The sequence below is a fragment of the Osmerus eperlanus genome, chromosome 9, assembly GCF_963692335.1.
Source record: "Osmerus eperlanus chromosome 9, fOsmEpe2.1, whole genome shotgun sequence".
NCBI lineage: Eukaryota > Metazoa > Chordata > Actinopteri > Osmeriformes > Osmeridae > Osmerus > Osmerus eperlanus.
In genome coordinates, this window is record NC_085026.1 from 11,090,264 (window position 1) to 11,109,580 (window position 19,317).

The window sequence follows — 19,317 nt, forward strand, 5'->3', positions numbered from 1 at the left end:
TCTGGTTCGCTGTGTCAGGCCTAATGCTAACCCGTCACCCATAGCGCCATGCTCGTCTGCCAGGCAAATCATGTGGAGGGAGACTTCTCCCACTCACCTCTCCTCTCACTCTGTCTGCTGCAAATGATCATGGGTGATTTATGACATTTGTTCCTACTGTCTGTCTCAGTTAGGTGCACAGGGATACGCTTGCACTCATCCTCTCCTCCCTCCTTCCCTCAACAATACCTTTTCATCCCCACCTCAGTGCGGCCTCAGAATAGGGCTCTGGAAAGGGCCTCCAGGCACACACGCCTCAGGCTCCGAGCTGCTGGACTAGTGAACTTTACAGTCTGTGAGTTATGATAAAAGTTGTTCACTTTCCATATTGTACGTCAGATACATGTGTTGTTTTTGATGTTTTTAGTCCTTCATTTTTTGGCATAAAGGTCATTACCCTAACACCCCTGAGAATGTTTCCCTCTGTCAGAGATACTGACAGCGTGCACACACACTTCCATTAATTAGAGTGGAATTGTGGCAAAAGGGCACTTCTTTCTGAACGCTGCAAATACAAGGCACTGTGCCACTGTCAATACCAGACACAATTCAGGTCATATCCCTCTCTCCCTCCTCCTCCTCTCTCAACCACCCTCCCCCCCTTCTCCCTCGCCGATCCTTCTCAAGAGGTTTCCCCTGTCGCCAAAAAATGCTGAACGCGACACGAGCAAATCCCCTTGTGTCGCTGCCAAGTTCACAAAAGCCGGACTACTACACTCAAAGAGCTGTATAGACACAAATAAAACCTCAAAGGTTTGGCAATACAAAACGGAAAGGCAATCAAGCCCAACTGTGCACATACATTACACGCAAATAAACAAGTGTACAGGTGCATGCTTTAGGTCTTCACCTCGTCAGGACATGGTGACGTATACATAGGTTCACACACACACAACACACACACTCATAAAGCAAACAGACGAAAACATAACAATATACATATGAAGGCACTTATGATCCAGTTTCCAAGATTTCCCAACTGATGGATAAAGATTTCTTTCTTTTCCAATGTTGTCATGTTCAGTTCCAACAAATGTAATTTCAGCCCAGTGCAGTCCCATTCTAGAGATATAACCAACATCTATCTCATGCTCCCAAAAAACTACAATTTGACAAATTGAAACATAATGTTTTGCCCTTGGAGAAATGGCTGCACTATTGAAAAAAGATGAATAATAAGAATTAAATCATGTTTTTTGCCATGAGGGACAGAAGATATAAAAGTAGTGTGAATATACTAAAATTGTTTTATTTGTTCAGAAGATTTTTTTTCAGTTGTGTTCATCTGGGCTTGCCATTCAACTGAGGTGCTGGAGACAATACTAATTCAAAGCTAAATTTGAAATTCAATTTATGAACTCCCCTGCAGTTCCCAACTCTCGTGAGCTTATTGCAAAACAAAGCTATTAAAAAAGGAACATGGGCAAAATTACTATGGGGTGAAACCTGTTAAATTGCTTTTCAGACTTCTATTGACTATAATTTTATGACTTCAAAATGGTTGTACTCCTTTCACTTTAATGTGCAACGTTGTTAATCAGCGAAGACAATACTTGCCACAAAAAATTGAGAGCTGTGGATTGTAAAACAACAGCATTCACACATCAAAATCAAATAAACATAAAAAATTATTAGCAAATGGTTATTGTTCTAATTCCATTTAAATGCGAGAGATAAATCTTAGATTTATTGATCGTTTAAATGTCTATTCCACCACTCCAAACATTCCCTGTGTAGAAAGACTACAAAAATGAGACAAAAGTAGTCTGTGTCTGAGTAGTGCGTGTGTGTGTTTGCGTTTCTGCCAGGAATCAAAAACACACATGCAAACACACACTACACACGTACACACATACACATTGTTCTTGTCTCAGTGACCACTGCCACCCTGTCCTTCACACAAGATGACCAAATCACCACCTGCCTCTAAGAAGCCTTCATCATCGTTATTTACTGTCCCTCCCTCCCTCTTTCCCTCCTTCCCACAGACACACACACACACACACACACACAGAGAGAGCCGCACACACACACAAACCTTGTGTTTATCGTCTCTCCGTTGACCCTGGGTCTAAGGCCAGTTCCGAACAGTCAGCCCAGGAGTAAGACACACTAACTCCTCTGTTGGGATCAATGCACCGGAAATGCAACGTTCACAGTAACTTGACATCTATGACATGTACAGTATTTGTACTGTATTATTACAGTATGTTTTATGTCAAAATATATGTAATTACTGCTCCATGGAAGATACACTTTGAGATGCAGCCTAACAGATGACAATAAACCTTCAACATGCACGCAGTTCTATCAAACAATCCTGCTCCTTTTGTGTGTCGGCTAGCGCAACGTTCCTGGTGCACCACAGGACTCTGCTGCCGATGCCTGCAGAACAAAGGTTTGCATTTTGCCTGAAACCCAAGCGATTTGGGCCTGCTGTTTCAAACAGAGACAGAGAGACACACAGAGAGTGAGAGAAAAAGAGAGAGAGACGGAGAGACAGAGAGAAAAAGATAGAGAGAGACAGAAAGAGAGAGACTGCAGGGGAGGAGGAAGTGTAGATCAAGTTCCATATTAATGTGTGCAAATTCCCCGCTCCTGCTGACTAAGATTAGAAAATTAATTTCATGGATGCAAAGACAATACTGATGTCATCAAGAGAATGGGGGCTGGCTGTGTTAACTCTTCCCTGGCCGACAGCGTGGACAAGAGCAAGTCACAAGACAGCACGTCCACTCCCATGCCCTCCTTGAGCAACATACTGGAGCTATGCAATGCATGGAATGACGGGCAAAAGGGAAAACACGTGGAAAGCGTTACGATGCTCTAGTCAAGCCTACCTGGTTTGTGTCACGACGACTGATATAGTAACTCTGTGTGCGTACAGTCGGCACAGTCCTGTTTGTGTCGGGAGATCTACAAAAGCAATCACTGTGGCATTATCTTCATAATCTACATCCCTTCCCGTGTAAACAGGGAGGCATTTTAGGGGCGAATTCAAAGAGCATCCCTGTGTTGTAGGATGACAGAATCTCATCCAGCAGCTACAACAGACGTCTCTTAGTGAACGTGGGCTGGGAGTGGTCCGTGGGGACCTACGGTGTGGCAAATTGCCTTTCCTCAGCCCAACAGTCCTGGGTGGCACAGGCAGCAAGGCATGAAGGCCGACGAGGAATGAGATGCATGAAATTATCCAAAAGACATAGACAGAGGGAGGGAGGGAGAGAGAGAGAGAGAACAAACGGGAGAGGTTTAGCACTGTGTATGGAGAGAGGATGAGAGAGTAAGACTAATAGAGAGAGAGAGAGAGAGAGAGAGAGAGAGAGGAGAAGGGAGAGAGAGAAAGAGACAGAGAGAGAGAGATAAAGGGAGGGAGAATGGGGCAGAGCGAGAGGGAGGACAGATAAGAGGATGTTGTCATGTGGCGGACCATCAGCTATTGTGTCGGGCCTCATGCGCGTAATTGTGCTCTCTGGTGTTTCGTCTGCTGAGGCAGCGATCTGTGAGAGTGCCCTCCGCGTTTGACACCAATATTTACAACGCGCCCCACCCCCCCCCTGCGCTCAGAAACACGCCCCCCCTCCCCTGCCTCCCTCCCGACGTGCACGTATGGAAAAGTGGACAGGCATGTTTTGTTCCACGCCGTTAGGGCACAGACGTCATTAGGATGGAAAATAAAGGAGAGATGGAGGTTGGGAGGAAAGGAGAGGAGGATGGGAAGGAGGGAGGGTTCATCTGTCTCAAGTGAGATTGGGGTCAGGAGGTGGCAGGAACCCTTTTCCTCCTGTGAGACTGAGACGGAAAGAGGTGAAAAAAACACGAGGGGGGGGGGGGGGAGATGCTCGCCAGCGAAAGGAGACAAGGCTAACACGACGCCACCATGCCATTAGAGAAGGAAAACAAATAAAACACTCTTGTTTGCTGACAATGAACAGGGACAGGCTGGAGACAGCATGGAGCGTAAAACTGCCAACAAGCCAAATCGCTGCTTCTCAGATACATAAAGTGGGCCTGGCCGGTTCTTATCAACATGAATAGATCTGGTGCTCTCTCTACCACTGTGGAACCAAAATCACACAGCACTCAGTTCAGGGGGACTTTGATAACCACACATATGGTATGGACTTTGACAGTGCAGCTTAATGCCTGATGGGTGGTATCGACACGCAGTCTAACTCTGAATATATTCTAGTCTAACTCTAATATTCTGAAGTACTTTCTATGTGAACTATTGGTATGTCGCTTTGGATGGAAGTGTCTGCTAAGGGAATGAAATGTAATGTAAAATGTCCCTGGACACTAGCTGTCCCTCAGAAAAGCAGGCTAACTCTGGAGTAGAGCTGTCCCTCAGTAGAGTAGGATATCTGTAGTAGAGCTGTCCCTCAGTAGAGTAGGATATCTGTAGTGGAGCTGTCCCTCAGTAGAGTAGGATATCTGTAGTACAGATGTCCCTCAGTAGAGTAGGATATCTGTAGTAGAGCTGTCCCTCAGTAGAGTAGGATATCTGTAGTAGAGATGTCCCTCAGTAGAGTAGGATATCTGTAGTAGAGCTGTCCCTCAGTAGAGTAGGATATCTGTAGTAGAGCTGTCCCTCAGTAGAGTAGGATATCTGTAGTAGAGCTGTCCCTCAGTAGAGTAGGATATCTGTAGTAGAGCTGTCCCTCAGTAGAGTAGGATATCTCTGGACCATGGCTGTCCCTCAGTAGAGCAGGATATCTCTAGACCATGGCTGTCCCGTGTCGGAGCGCTGTGTGTGCTAGTTACTTCCTGCCTGCAGGAACCATGGGAAAGGGAGGCAAGACGGCACTGAGCGGTTTCATCTGAGGGGAGCTGTGGCACGAGAAGAATGAGCTCTACTTTCCCTCACACATTAACACACACACATACACACTTTCCCTACCAAACCGAAGCCTGGGAACTCAGCAATATTATGCAACAATATGAAGACAAAGAAATCAAATAAAAAACGAACACACTGCCCTTAGGAGGGAGGAGAGTATTTTGGTTCATGAAGGAAAAGCACCACTCAGGTGGATTCTGCCATACCATAACACCGATATTAAATATTCAGCCAATTTTACGTATTCAGGGAAATCACCACCTTAGCTAATAGAATGGACTTGGAGGGGAACAGTGTTTTACAGCTCCAATAATCATAAATGAAGCAGAATCACTGGGTATGTTTATGAATTAGCAATGGTTATTCACCGTAATGTGTTCAGAGAGGGAGAAGAAAATACATAAGTGAATATTAAGCAAGCGGACGCACCAAAATGATTCTAAAGACTCCTAAGGGGCTTATTCTGTTATCCATTAGTCTGCCCCATAAGGCAAAACTAAACAAGCTATTTGCTAGAACTCTAACTATGGAGGACAAGGACTTCTATCTGGCTCTTCAAAGGCTGGACGATTTAAAATGTTGTATCTTTTTTTTCTTCTGCCTAAAGGAGGTTCTGTATGTTGACTACAAATACTCCTTTGGTAAAAGTCTAGTAATCCATGAAAAAAGACAGAGACAAATGTATACATTTACAAATGTGTTAGTCTATAAAAACCACCACATTTACAACAATTACACCGCCCTCAGTCTTAACTGTGGTCAAACAGTCGTATAGCAGCTTAATGTGATTCACCATAAACTACAGGGTATTACACCCTGGCCATTGTGTTGGACCTTGGCCCAGTCGTCTGGATATGTCCATATTTCTACAGTGGCTCGATCCATCACTTTAAAAACAACAAACAGATATCTTGACCTTCTATCCTCGGGCGGTTATTAGATACTCATTAAAAGTCACCTGAAACAATTTGAACCAAATTGATTTCATTATCGGACTCCGCACGAGGCATGGGCGACTGTCTGATAGCTCAGCAGGAAATGTACAAAGTTAATTAGAAAAAAAAGGATTTCATTTTCTTTCTTTTTTTTATTATTCTCCTCCCCCTGTGACTGTCATATGCGTAATGTGCTGCTGTTGCATCGATGGCGGGAGAATACAGATGTGGATGCAGGAGAGAAAAATGACAATACAATACACATAGTTTAGAAAGAACCAATAGGGGGGGCATTTCAGTGTGTTACAGTGTGTGTCTGTGTCAAATGAAAAAAGAGGAATGTGTTTGGTGTCTGATGTGTGTGTATGATACACTCTAGCCTCCCTAGCCCCAATCTCCTGTGTGCAGTTTGGAAGGGGGGGGGGTAGTCTTAGAACCTCTCTCTCCTCCCTCCCTCCTTCCTCCCTCATCCCCCAAGTGGAACAAGGCCAGGGCATCAGGAGGGCTTGATTGTCCCCTTAATGTCTGTGTGCCCCGGGCCGAATAGGCTCCTTGACCTGGGGACAACCCCGGAAATAGGCTGCCTGTGACCCCAACGGCCTCTGCAGGCCACCCCAGGGGATGGGCTCTCAGCTCGGGCCTTTTCCAATCTCCTAAGGCCTCCGAATCAATCAGGGTGGAGGATGAGAACATGAGGTAGTGAAGCTGAACGATCAATGAGGCACAGACCTGAAGCTCTCTAATGCATGGCTAGACAACAGACCCATACCTTGGTCCTATCTAGTTTAAGAATCACGTCAAACTTGAGACTGATATTGTCACACTAACAATGACTTCAGGGTAATCTGAGTGTACTTTCATTATAAATAATTTGGTCATTCTTCTTATGTAAATCTTATGTTTTATGTTAAATGGGAATCCTTTGCATTTTTACAACAAAAATTCCGTTGCTCAACATTTATAATTTAGGTATTTTCTAATTGAGGTTATTTCTGTTTAGTTGCTAAGACACCATGTGACCCAGGAAGGAGTACACGAGAGGAGAAGCAAGAGTTCTCTTTTCTCTGTCCAGTCTTAGTCCATCGTCATAAAATGTACCCCATCTTACACAGATGAGGATTGAAATCATTATTGCCGAAATTTTCTATTTTAGCATTTGGATTTAAATATTCTTACTAAATTGACTGGACTGGAATTAAATTGACATAGCCCCTGGCCACTCTCATAGTTTTTTTTACTCTGCCAAAATTACAAAAACATACTGCTGACCAGAACGGATGTTGAACAGGCTAAAAAACACGCTTAAAATACTGTTCTGGATACGCAATTACCTGACAAAAATAAGCAAAGTTGTTTTAGTTGTTTCAGACACCGAAGAGCTTGGCCCATTTTTTATTGCTGTGTTTTATTTTCATTATAGCCCAGCCCAGATTAAGTGATGGACATATTTCCCAGGAGAGGCTCAAACTAATCTGTCAGTGGTACCAGCAGGTCTTGTTTTATCTCGCCGTGTGGAGCTTGGCTCCGGCCTAGTAACATCTGCAGCCAGATGTCCTGGGGAAGCGGGCTGTTGGAGAGTCTCTCGCAGTGAACTTTCAGCTGGAGCTTCTCAGCCTTGTGTGCTGATAACTGATAGAGAGGATATGGTAGGAGAGGACTCCTTGATTCAATCACAATATTTGAAGCTTTCCAATAACTGTTCAATTTCATCACACAGTGTTTCAGTCAGAATATCTGGGCAAGTATGAAGAAAGTGGCAAAAACAGTCAAAATAAATACAACAATTGCACTCGAACAGCAAAGACAGTGAAACTGCTGGACATGGTAGAAGCTCTCCAGGAGGATGGTTCCCATCTTTTCCTTGGAGAACTGCAAGCCTTGAGCTGACCTCAGACCCTTAACCATCTTTCTTCTGAGGCTTCTCGTCAAATCACAGAGGAGGCAGACGTTTATGAGGGGCAGACCCTCTTCCCAGAGCTTTGATCTGGCGAGTTTTACCCATTTTGTAGGGGTCGAGCAGTCAGTCCCATCTGGGAGGCAGCGGTGTAAGTAAAAGCACATTGAGCTGCTTTTACAAGATTCTTTCTTCCTCAGCCATGGAGGAAGGTACCGTAGATAAACATTGGAGTTGGTTTTGTGTGTGTGTGGATGCGAACATGTATGCACTGTCGATACAGTACATGTATATGTGTACACTACATAACTAAGAAAAGTATAAGAAAATACATAAGCTTAACAGAAAACCTCCCCTTGGCCACCAAGTATCTCTCAATTTAGTCGAGAGCAACAGAATGAGAAAAATGTCAATCTCTGCCAGGAAACATTGCGTTTCCCTCTCTTCCATCCTGTTGCAAATTATTCATGCCACAAGCTAAATTTATTCATTCCATTCTGTTTACTTTATCATTCGACTTTTATTCTCCCTTTTCCCCACATTTGTTTACAAGAATAAAAGCCTAGCCTGACAGAATTATCCACTCCACAACAAAAAATAAATCACAGTGCTCACACACATCATTCAAATTCAAAGAGCGACACTAAATTATAGATGGGCCATTTTCCCCAAATATGCATTTCATTAGCATTTCCTTTTCCTGTCCTGGCCTGCATGCACACGTCTGTTGCTGCGTGCAGAGCGCGGGGTGTGTGTGTGCGGGGGGGGGGGCAATGGGAGCAGACTCACAGCGAAGCAGGACGTGTCCTCTTTCCCAGGCCTAATTTAGGATTCAATTACAATACTCTTTAAAAAGCGTCGACTTCGCAATTAATTATTTTAAGATTAGCTTGACAGTAATGGGCCTCCTACCATCGCCGGCGGTAGACTGGAGGGCTGTGCCAGAACCAAAGACCTTGTTGAACGCTCTCTCTCTCTCTCTCTCTCTCTCTCTCTCTCTCTCTAAATACCCCCATCTCTCTCCCTATTCTTTCAGAATCTCTCTTTCTCTCTCTCTCTAGGAAACAGATAAATCAACCCTCATACCCATCTCCCCCTCTTCTCCCATCTCTTCGCCCCCTCTCTCTTTTTTTCCACCACACATTGTTGTGTTATATTCCCTTTTTGACGTCCTGCTCCCTCTCTCCTTGGCATGCGATTGATATTGGTACACGACGCTGGGTTGCTTTTACGAGCCACAGGGGCCCACACCGAACGTCGTCCTGCGCTCAGGGAGAAACGCTGACGGATGGCCCCTCTGCCGCCGCCCGCCCGCCCGCCACAGCCGCTGCGTGGCGTAAGCGGGGAAAAAACGTCTTCCTCCCACTTTGATTGGAGCCAAGCAAAGCATTTCTCTTTCCCTGCGCCTGCCGCCCGCTTTCCCCCGCCCCTATCCCCATCGCTACTTCCTCTATTTTCCTGCTGTCGCCTCGGAAATTAATGCCCCCCCCCCACCACCACCTAACACCTCCCCCTGCCCTGCCTCGTATTCCTGTTTATTTAAATATTTGATATGTAAGCAGTCATAAAATAAGTGTCATAACACAGCGAATGATATGCGGTGAAAAAGGCCATTATGCGTAATGGCTTCTGATGTGCCCACTGCCCCAGTAGTTCGCGCACGCGACAGGGGCAGGGAAGCAGGCCGCAGGGAATAGACAGGGCGTAGGTATACATGGCATACATGCAGAAATGAGAGGGCTGCACGCCCAACTAACCACCAGCACACACCACACTGGGTGAACACGGAGCAGCTCACATGCACAATTGACTTCTGATATACAGGGTTCTGGAAAACACATGCATTAGGCCCACTACATCTGTGATAGCCACTGTAACTGCGACACACAATGCAATACACACTGTAATGCAGAGTCTTCAAGATATACCTCTACAAGAACAGTTTATAATGCTCTGACCGCTGGGTCTATTGCATCTGTCAAATGACTGAGTACCTCATTTTAGTTCTCTGCTCCTCGGTATCAGAACAATGCAATAGCAACCAACCTGAATTTCCCATTTGGACAAAGCAGCACTCCCACTGGAGATGGTTCATTTGAGCAACATTCTGTCTCTTACCTCCTACCTTCCTCTACCCTGCGTCCTGCCTTCCACTACCCTGTGTATCCTACCTTCCTCTACCCTGTGTCCTACCTTCCTCTACCCTGTGTCCTACCTTCCTCTACCCTGTGTCCTACCTTCCTCTACCCTGTGTCCTACTTCCTCTACCCTGTGTCCTACCTTCCTCTACCCTGTGTCCTACCTTCCTCTACCCTGTGTCCTACTTCCTCTACCCTGTGTCTTACTTCCTCTAGCCTGTGTCCTACCTTCTACCCTGTGTCCTACCTTCCTCTAACCTGTGTCCTACTTCCTCTACCCTGTGTCCTACCTTCTACCCTGTGTCCTACCTTCCTCTAACCTGTGTCCTACTTCCTCTAGCCTGTTGTCTCCTCCTATACACTGCCTTCAATCACTATCTCATTTTGTTGCATATTTCCTGGCAGATGATTTCAATTTGTCAACATGGACCAAAACCAAAGGATTACAGATAATTGAATTTCAGTTTTTAGCTGAGGAAAATACTAATAGGAGGTCAATAAAATGGGAGATCCTATTTTGAAAGCTGAATTTTAAAATACATTTCATATATGCTACTGAGAGGAAAATGACAAATACAACAGATTGACAACTTAAATTCCACTTGATGCAAACTTAGTAATGAAAGTGCACATCAGCATAAAATCCATGTCCTAATTAAAGGACAAAAATCTGAAAATATTCATTAAGGTGATGGTATTGGCTTGGCATTTTAAACATCCATTTGCTGGTTTCCTTTAACAAGCTCCCTCATCAGGCCAATGATCGGAGGGGGAGACTCCAGTGAGCGGGTCAGGGGGTCAGGCTACAAGTGACCCCCTATGCCTGGGAGACTCTTGCCACCTTCAATGGCATGTGAACACACACACACACCTGCTATGCCACTGCCCTCCCGGTGCCCAGGTTCTGTTGCCCTCCAGCTCCCCTCGCCCTCCCAGATCTTAATTACCTCTAATTGGACTTCTCTCCCCCCTTCTCTCCTGTAATGGAACTATTCATCTTTATTGGTTAATGAGTTCACTGTAGTCACCCTGCGCTGCAGTGAAGGTCAGAAGAGAAGGATTGGGACCATGGGAAGCTGGGGAACAGAGGGAGAGATAGAGAGAAAGAGAGACCGTAGGAAAAGGGGGGGAGATGTTTTAAAATGCACCAAATGCGCAAGGATGAAAAAGGGATTTTTATCCTTGAGATTGAAATAGCCATGAGTGGGCTAACATATATTTGAAATTCCACCCGTGTCTCAAACACATCTCGGCACTCAACCGTTTCTAAGAAAAGTGTTTATATGAAACACACGCACAGACACCCATGGGATATCAATGCGGTGGCTTAACTGACTGCAGTAAGGTAAACATAGATGTCAGTTAGTGTAACAACACAGATGTCAGCCTGGGGTCTTCGGAATGCCTACACATTCAGGGCAGCTCTTTCTATTGTCTATGAACAGATACTGTAGATACACTTACACATTACCAAAGGGCATCACAACGACTGGGCAAAAGAGCTCCGTGGGAACTATTGATTATGGTAATGTGATCTACAAAGAGGCCAAACGGAATCCCCTCTGACATACAGCTGACATTATAGCAACCTTTGCATGTTTATCCAACAATGCCAACGGATGTTCATCAAGCAGAGCATGCTCATCCCACAGCAGACGGGCTAAGCACCCATCTGTGGTGGAGACAGGTGTCGGCACCTTGGCAAACCACTATGTGGAAAATCCATGGGAAGTTGACGGAAACGGAAAAGGGAAGTTCCGTGAAATAAGCATAACGCTCAAATGTCAAAGTATCGTCCACAGCAGTGATGTTGCTCCTTTAAAGAGTGCTGAAAGCAGGAAAGAAGGTGCACTGATTTACATAATGCATACAGTACCTCCATCCGTCACCTATTGGTTGACAAACTACTGAACACAACCATCCATTTTTTCTCCAAGCTCCAGTGCACTATTATTGGTGTCCTGTGTGTTGATAGTGTTTGGACTGGGAAGTTGCAGGGACCTTGATGACTAAATGACAGGTTTAATTGAGGTAAATGACACCCTCTCTAGCCAGAGGTGGCCTCTACTGTCCCTCTGCCTGTAACTCATCATTATCAACACACCTTCCTTCACACATGGTCACTCAGCCTAATCACAGGCCTGTCACTGGCACAATCAGCGGTCTGGACAGGAGAGGGGGAGTCACACAGAAGCTACAATAAACAGGGCTGCACTGCTAGGAATATAACCTTCCCCTCCTCTTTAATGCTCACTGGTGTGTGCGTGTGTGTCCATTGTCCATTTTTTTATGTGTGACTTTGTTTTGTCCACGAAGTTTAAAAATGAGTGAATGCAGAGGGTCCGAGGCAGAGGGTCTGAGGCAGAGGGACAGAGGCAGAGGGACAGAGGCAGAGGGACAGAGGCAGAGGGACAGAGGCAGAGGGACAGAGGCATAAAAAAAGGCAATTGAAGAGAAAGAAGAAGCTCTGCGACACACACAGAAGCACAAGAACATGTAAAGATGATAAGTCAACTGGTGGATGGGGTAGACCATGTCCAATGGACTAGATTACATTTCCCCTTCCCTGGGTCCAGCCTGTACCCTTCCACTGTAGGACACACCAGCTTAGGAAACCCTCAGGGGATCAGCGTAAAAAGTGAGAAAAGAAATTGGAGAGAGAGAGAGAGAGAGCAAGGGAGAGTGAGGGAGAGAGAGCACGAGATCGAGTGAGAGAGCCAGAAAGAAAAAAAATCCTCTCTCCTCAGGGACGGAGGATGGGGAGGAGAGTGTGGGCAGCCCTCCCATTCACTGTCTGCACGTGGCTAATTTGCATATGTGAAGGTCAGGGGGGATTGTGGGAGGTGAGTGAGGCCACCAAAGGGCCCGCCAAGCAGCCTGGCAACATGCCCAACACACGCCACCGCTGGAGGGGAAACCCGACCACTACAGAACACCCATGTGAGAGTGAGGGGGGAGGGAGGGAGGGCAAGAGGACTGAAACCACACAATTGCTGGTGAACACTTCTTTTTTTGTCCTCTTTTCAGTACAGTGAAAAAAGGCTTGGTAGAGTTGAGAGTTTCATGGAGAAGGCTTTAAACACGTTGACATTTCCTTCGGAGTTCAGCGCTCCCTCTCTCCTTCTCCCTCCGAAGTCAGCCTCATGTCTCAGTAGTCAGTACCCCTCCATGTGAGTCAGTTCAAACAGCCGCTGGAGAGAGATGGATGAATGGAAATATTTCTTCTCTCTCCCTCCATCCCTCTCTCTGTTCCCCAGAAAAGACACTCAGCGGCAGGCTCTTCACACCCCTGTTGAGTGGGAGGACGGGGGAGCACCGCGTCGCTGGCAGCTCTGGTAAGAGAGCCTAGCTGGAGTGTGCTACACACGGCTCTCTGAGAGGAGCCAGGGGAGACCTGCAGTCCAGCTCCGGAAAGCTGTCCACAGCTAAAGCACTTCAACAAGGCTCAGCTGATAAGGAAGGCCTACAACTCCCAGAAAGCCAGAGGGTTCGTCTCCCCAGTCCTCCGGTCCCCAGACCCACACACTAGCGAGTGTAACCCAGCCTCAAGCCCGGAGCCAGGACATGCAATGAAGCGAGATGAAAAATTTGACACAGAAATTAGTACACCCACATTTCAGGTTTTCTGGAGCCATAAAAGAAACTGTGTAGTTTGATCAAATGGACCATGTTTTAAAACTGGATGCATTCATTTGATTCACCCTTGCTGATCATTTAAAACGTAAGGTTCTTCTAGATTAAACCAGAATAAAACTAAGAGCATTCATTGACAAAATGTAATGTGAGATTTAAAATCCTATCTAATTCATATTGACACATTATGTAGGAATTGTGCGTACTGTACAGACATTTGGAAAGGGGTACAACCAAACACAAGCACATGCAGACTTCCAGTTTTTAAATCTACACAGCTCCAAGATGACTAGTTTGTGACAACCTTTGACTCCAGGTCATTATAAGTGTATCACTGAAATGAACAAAAATTTACAATTATTTTATTAGCAGTCTAATTATACCGACGGTCGACTATGCAACTAGTCAATTTTTTAAGGCAAATCGGAATTAATTGGCATTTTACTGAAACCGTGGGCAGTCCTGGGATAACCCGTCTGCCAATTACGCTCCTGAGCTTTATGTTTCATCCTGGAAGATGAAAACAGAGCCAGCACCTTATCAGGAGCAACAGAGCAAATTAAAATGTCACTCTGTTGTTGCTAATCAGTACAGTGCTAGCAGAGTCAGCCGGGAATGTAAACAAAACATCAACAAGCAAGAGAGCTGGTCGAGCTTTGGGGCTGGCCCTGGTCGATTGCGCTGACGATGCAACTTCTGCTGCTCCCCACTGCACAAGCACACACACCAGTTGTGCAAATACAACTTGTTTTTCTAAATGATGATCATACACATTAATATACCCAAACAAACATACATAATCACACACATATACATATAAGCACACTCACACACAACACTTACTGAGACTGGCCTGGTTCTTAACAAGAGTTACAGTCTAGTATTTAGAACCTAGCTCAACACAATGTACTTAGCTAAATGGCCCAGTAGCATAATGTAAAGCGACACAATTCTGTCACAATTGTTGAGTCTTTGTTCATTGTTATTAATACTGATTCTGGATAAATAGGCAACATCATACACCTTGGGTTTGTTTCAAGGTGAGGAAAATCAAAATGGAGCAATTACTTCATGCTTTGATATTTGTAATTAGGCTTTGATCAAATCAAGACACATTTCAAAACAAAACCTTATAACGAGGTAAAAGAAAAATGCAAAAGGAACCATGTGAAATAGCACAGCACAAGTAAATAGAAGAAGTAAAAAAAATATATATATATAGATAATATATGACAATTACTTAATTCTTAAAATTGTATTTTGAAATACTGACAAATCTTAAGACAAATGGTCTATATGCAATTGAAAATCTGAGACAATGGTGTTTTGATGAGAGAAAAGCTGGAACTAGGACTCCCACCCCCTGTAATGCAGCTTCACTGTGGCTACACACACACACACACACACACAAGTGTGCATGAACACAAATGCACATACACACACACACACACACGTGTGCATGAACACAAATGCACGCACTAGCACACATAAGCGCACGCACACACACACACACACAAGTCCACTTCTTTCTGGTGACTGGCCAAAGGAGTGAGGTAGGAACAGGTTTGTAAATGAGGAGGCATGATTTCTCTCACAGCTTGCTCCTGAAGAGAGGCAAATGGGGAAAATTTGAAAGAGGGGAATTGTGCCAACAGGTGATTCAGGCGTGTTCAGCCACATGCACGGAAGTGTTTAAACCTACATCCCGGGCCAACTTGGAGGGTTTACACAAGACTGGCCTGGCCACAGATTCCTATGAGCGCAAGGGGGTATCAAGGACTTAGATGTATAACATTGTAAACTGAATTTCTGAACAAAACAACAAATTTAAAAATATATATAATAATCCAATGATCTTTTTGTTATTATGCACTGCATGTAATGACTTTCTGCACTTAAAGGTGGGGCCTTTTATTGGGTGTATTCATCATAGTCTATTCTTTTAATTTCACTGACAATGTTGATTTAGACAGACAGCACTGAGTAAATAACATGATAGTATTGAGTATTTGGTTATCATGTCGACAATGTAACTTATTGTTTTCTATCAATAAACATGTGTTTAGAAGATCAACAGCAGAATGTCATGATGCTTTAATGTAGCTACACACAAATGATGATGAAGCCCCTATTATCGCATTAAAGTAAGCTTGTGGTTTTGGTTAGTGTGCCATAAAACTGTAAATTATAAGCCGACTATTGTACAAATCCCATACATGTTGACTGCATTGTTGAAGTAGACAATCAGACAAATTACGGGTGAATTTTCAGACTAATCGTTTCCCTACTTTAGTTACTCTGAATAGCAATTACTAAAATCAATATAACGTCTTAACCACCCACACAAAACAAGCATTTCATTTCCCTGCCCCACCTACAAAGCATCTATGAAACAAATTGGTTTTGATTGAAACAATGGGCTAATGAATTTGTTTTTGAGGCAAAGACATTAAACTACACTTCCACCATGCCCCTGGGTCATCCAGATGTTTTCTTCGCAATATTTCGTGCATCAGAATTGTAACTAACACAATACGATACATTACGCTGCATGGGTGATGGTTCGAATGAGCCGCCCAGCTGCAAGATTCCCCTTGGCTCGCCGTCTGAACAGAGTTCAGCACTACACACATGAGCAGCGCTTTGGTACCCAGAGGGGATACAGGGAACCAATCAGATGGCAGATTTGATGTCAACTCTGAGGCAGGCGTCTGGAGGGCATTACAGCTAGTTTACCTCCACAATTCAAATTCCCGACCTTGCGATGCGAGTCACTTTCTAAGAGCGTTTTTTTGGCAAGTGTGCTATAATGCATCGACATTTAGCCACTAGGCTCGTGTTTCCACAGCATCACGTCTAATTTATTTCCAATATCATAAATAAATAGACTGATAGGCGGCAATACAATAAAGAACTATGCCAGAGATTGTATCATTGCGAATTAACACATTTTTAATTATATAGTTTGCATCGACGAAAGGCTATATCGTTTTAAAATGGAGCGTTTTGCAACGTGTCGGCAACCACGTCGGCAAGAGGGCGAATCTTTCCAGCAACCATTAAATGCCTTTAATCAATGAAAATCAGTGCAAATATTAAACAGTTTGCACCACAAACATTTTAACATGAAATTATCAACATTATGAAAATCACAAAAGTTCGATGTAAAACGGAACAATATAATTGCCTACTATTGACTAATCATTTCCTAATCATATCTAAGCTAATAAACAGCAATTTATGCGACAAATATTGTCAACAACAAAATCATTCTCATTAAATCCGAAGCTTTTGCCCATAGTGCAGATATAAGTCACCTTGAGCAGAGACAGCTGTGCTCATATTAAATTATTCCTCTTTTGAGCGCTTGAATATTTAGCCTACTGACGAACGTAAGGGGAAAACAGTCGGCCTATACAAATTACAGTAGGCTATATTCAAGAAAAAATGATGGGTTATTGACTGCAGGCGAGGTGTCATAATGTAAAAAATAAATAGCCGATAAAAATCGGAGAAAAAAAGACTGTGTGACAGAAACTACAAACACCGCAACTGTCAAGTTTTGCAAGCTAGCTAAGTTCTTAAAACTATTCTTTACCTGCGTTCTGCTGATACCTTGACCTCCGTTTCCAGGACTCAAAGAGGGGTGGGTTCTCTGTTGTCCTCCCCAGCCATGACTCGTGGGTCCATACTGAGAACTCATGTCTTTACCCAGCGCGATACCTGCTTGTTGTTGTGCTGTGGGACCACTGTAATCTTGATAGCCACTGCCGTAACCTCGCATCATTGGACTTGGGGACGTCAGCAGCTGGTTCAGCGTCGGAGTGGCCCCTGAGGGGTGCTGACTTTGTCCAGGGAATCTTTGAAAGCCCCCTACATTACCACCAGGCACAGAGGCAGCTCCCATTGCTGCTTTCACATGACTGGCTGAAGTGTTGCTGCCAGGCCCCACCAACATGTTATTGCCCTGCCTTGAAGGACCCATCATGCCGTAGCCAGCGCCACCGTAGCCTGCTCGATACGCCGGATAGTGGTTATACTGGCTGTTGTGGTATCCTTCGTGGGAGTTGTGTACGGGTTCCATACTATTGTGAGCTGAAGAGTGCATTATCCCTATTCCAGTGCTTTGCTGTCCACCGTGTTGATCGTAACAGGGCCTTGAACTACCATAGTAATTATTAAACTCAGAAACTGCGTTGTTCCCTCCTGCACTTGGGGACTGTCGGCTAATGTTGTTTGTTGGTCCCGTGTTGGCATGCTCGTACCTGGCGCCCATCCGCTCCCCCGGTTTACAGGTATGGTCCCCTTCGCTCTTGCTCAGCGTCTGCTGATCTAAATGTCCCCCCAATAGATTCTCTTTCCCACCGTGATGCTGGCTGTCATTAGGCCTGTCTCCCCGCGCACCTTGCCCGTTGTTGTTGATGTTGTTACTTTGTATCTGACGCTGCTGATGTGGAAATTGGTTGAATTGCGACTGCTGGTGCTGAGACGGAGGGGGATCTCCGCTACCAACATTTTTCAGTTTATGATTCGCTATCAAACCCGTTTCCAACGAGGCAGTGCTCGAATTAGACGACGACATAGACGTTATATTATTTCCACTCTCCTTCTCCCGTGTGTCAGAATTATTAGTAGAAGTTGAATTGACCATATTGTTCTCGTTTCGGCGGTGATGGTCTACATTATTCATTGTGTTAGCCCCATCTCCAGCTGCAAGCATTGCTCCAGTTCGTTGTACAGTTCCTCCTCCCGATTTTCCGGAATTTAGTTCTTGACTTAAAGTACCCGACAATTTTTTGTTTTTATTATTAGTTCTTGTTGGAGCTGATGCCACTTGCGCAGCCATCATCATTTCAACATTTATGACAGTGTCAGTGAAACAGTGACCCTCAAATAGGCTACTCGCACAAGAAAAAGAGACGGATGAAAACAGAAGCAAGAAAAAAATCTTCTATGGAAAAACGAAGCTTTGTTCTAGCACTGTAATTTTTGTCGATTCAAATGTGAAATGCGTCGCTGACAGCGTCGCGTCGGTGTCAGTTGGGTTTCATATTGAAAGTTGCTCGTCCAAGGTTTAAATGAAACTTTTTTCCTCTCCTCCAACCCGGATATTGGTGAATGCATGTCTCCCGGAGCCCTCCTGGCCCAGCATGGCATAAGAGAGAGCGAGCTCTACCAGCTATTATCCACCTCCAGGCTCTAGCGCGCCTCGCATGGAAAATGCGGACTGGAATTCGGCCGTCTATCGTTTTCTTGCAATGGACTTAATGTGGACATAGGCTTTTAATTCCGTTAATAAACAGCCTATGATAAAACGCACATGTTAGCAGTCAGTTGGCTAGCAAATACAAATCAAGACATTGTAAACAAATTGGTTTACACCTCGACGGTGACATATCACAAAACTGACGTTAAACTTGACGTCCCAAGGTAGCCTACATAATTTTTTTTAGCGTCAACCAATTAACAAAGTTTCAGTACACCTGGTGTCCACATACAGCACCTCTAACCCCATATCGTTCTACCTGTAAACAATGTCCTCAGAATATAATGCTTCTTCTTGAGGCAACACCATTACTCCATGTCTTAGTTTGAATACAGCCTTCTCCCACTGTTCCAGGAAGTTTCTGCAGCTCTGAAAGAGGCAGACACGCAACCACAAGCAGCGCGCTATAATGTTGTCATCAGAATAAGGATGTAATTACAAGTTGAAGCAGTCGTTTAGATCCTTAATGTTGACACCGACTTTCCGTTCCAATGTCATGATATTCGTCTTGTAAGGCTCTTGACCTGGAATGTGTATGACGTCACTGTTTCTTTAAAAAGGCTCCCATTTCT

The 19,317-nt window shown here is 44.6% G+C and overlaps 1 protein-coding gene across 1 annotated transcript in view; it reads right to left on the minus strand.

The window, feature by feature from the left end:
* The window catches only part of LOC134026656 (AT-rich interactive domain-containing protein 1B-like), a 120,292-nt gene extending 101,601 nt beyond the window's left edge, over positions 1–18,691 (minus strand). Inside the window, exon 1 of the mRNA XM_062469547.1 lies at positions 17,078–18,691. Within this exon, the coding sequence (XP_062325531.1) occupies positions 17,078–18,331 (1,254 nt within the window). The 5' untranslated portion in view covers positions 18,332–18,691. The remainder of the gene's footprint in view (positions 1–17,077) is intronic.
* Positions 18,692–19,317: the final 626 nt, after the last annotated feature.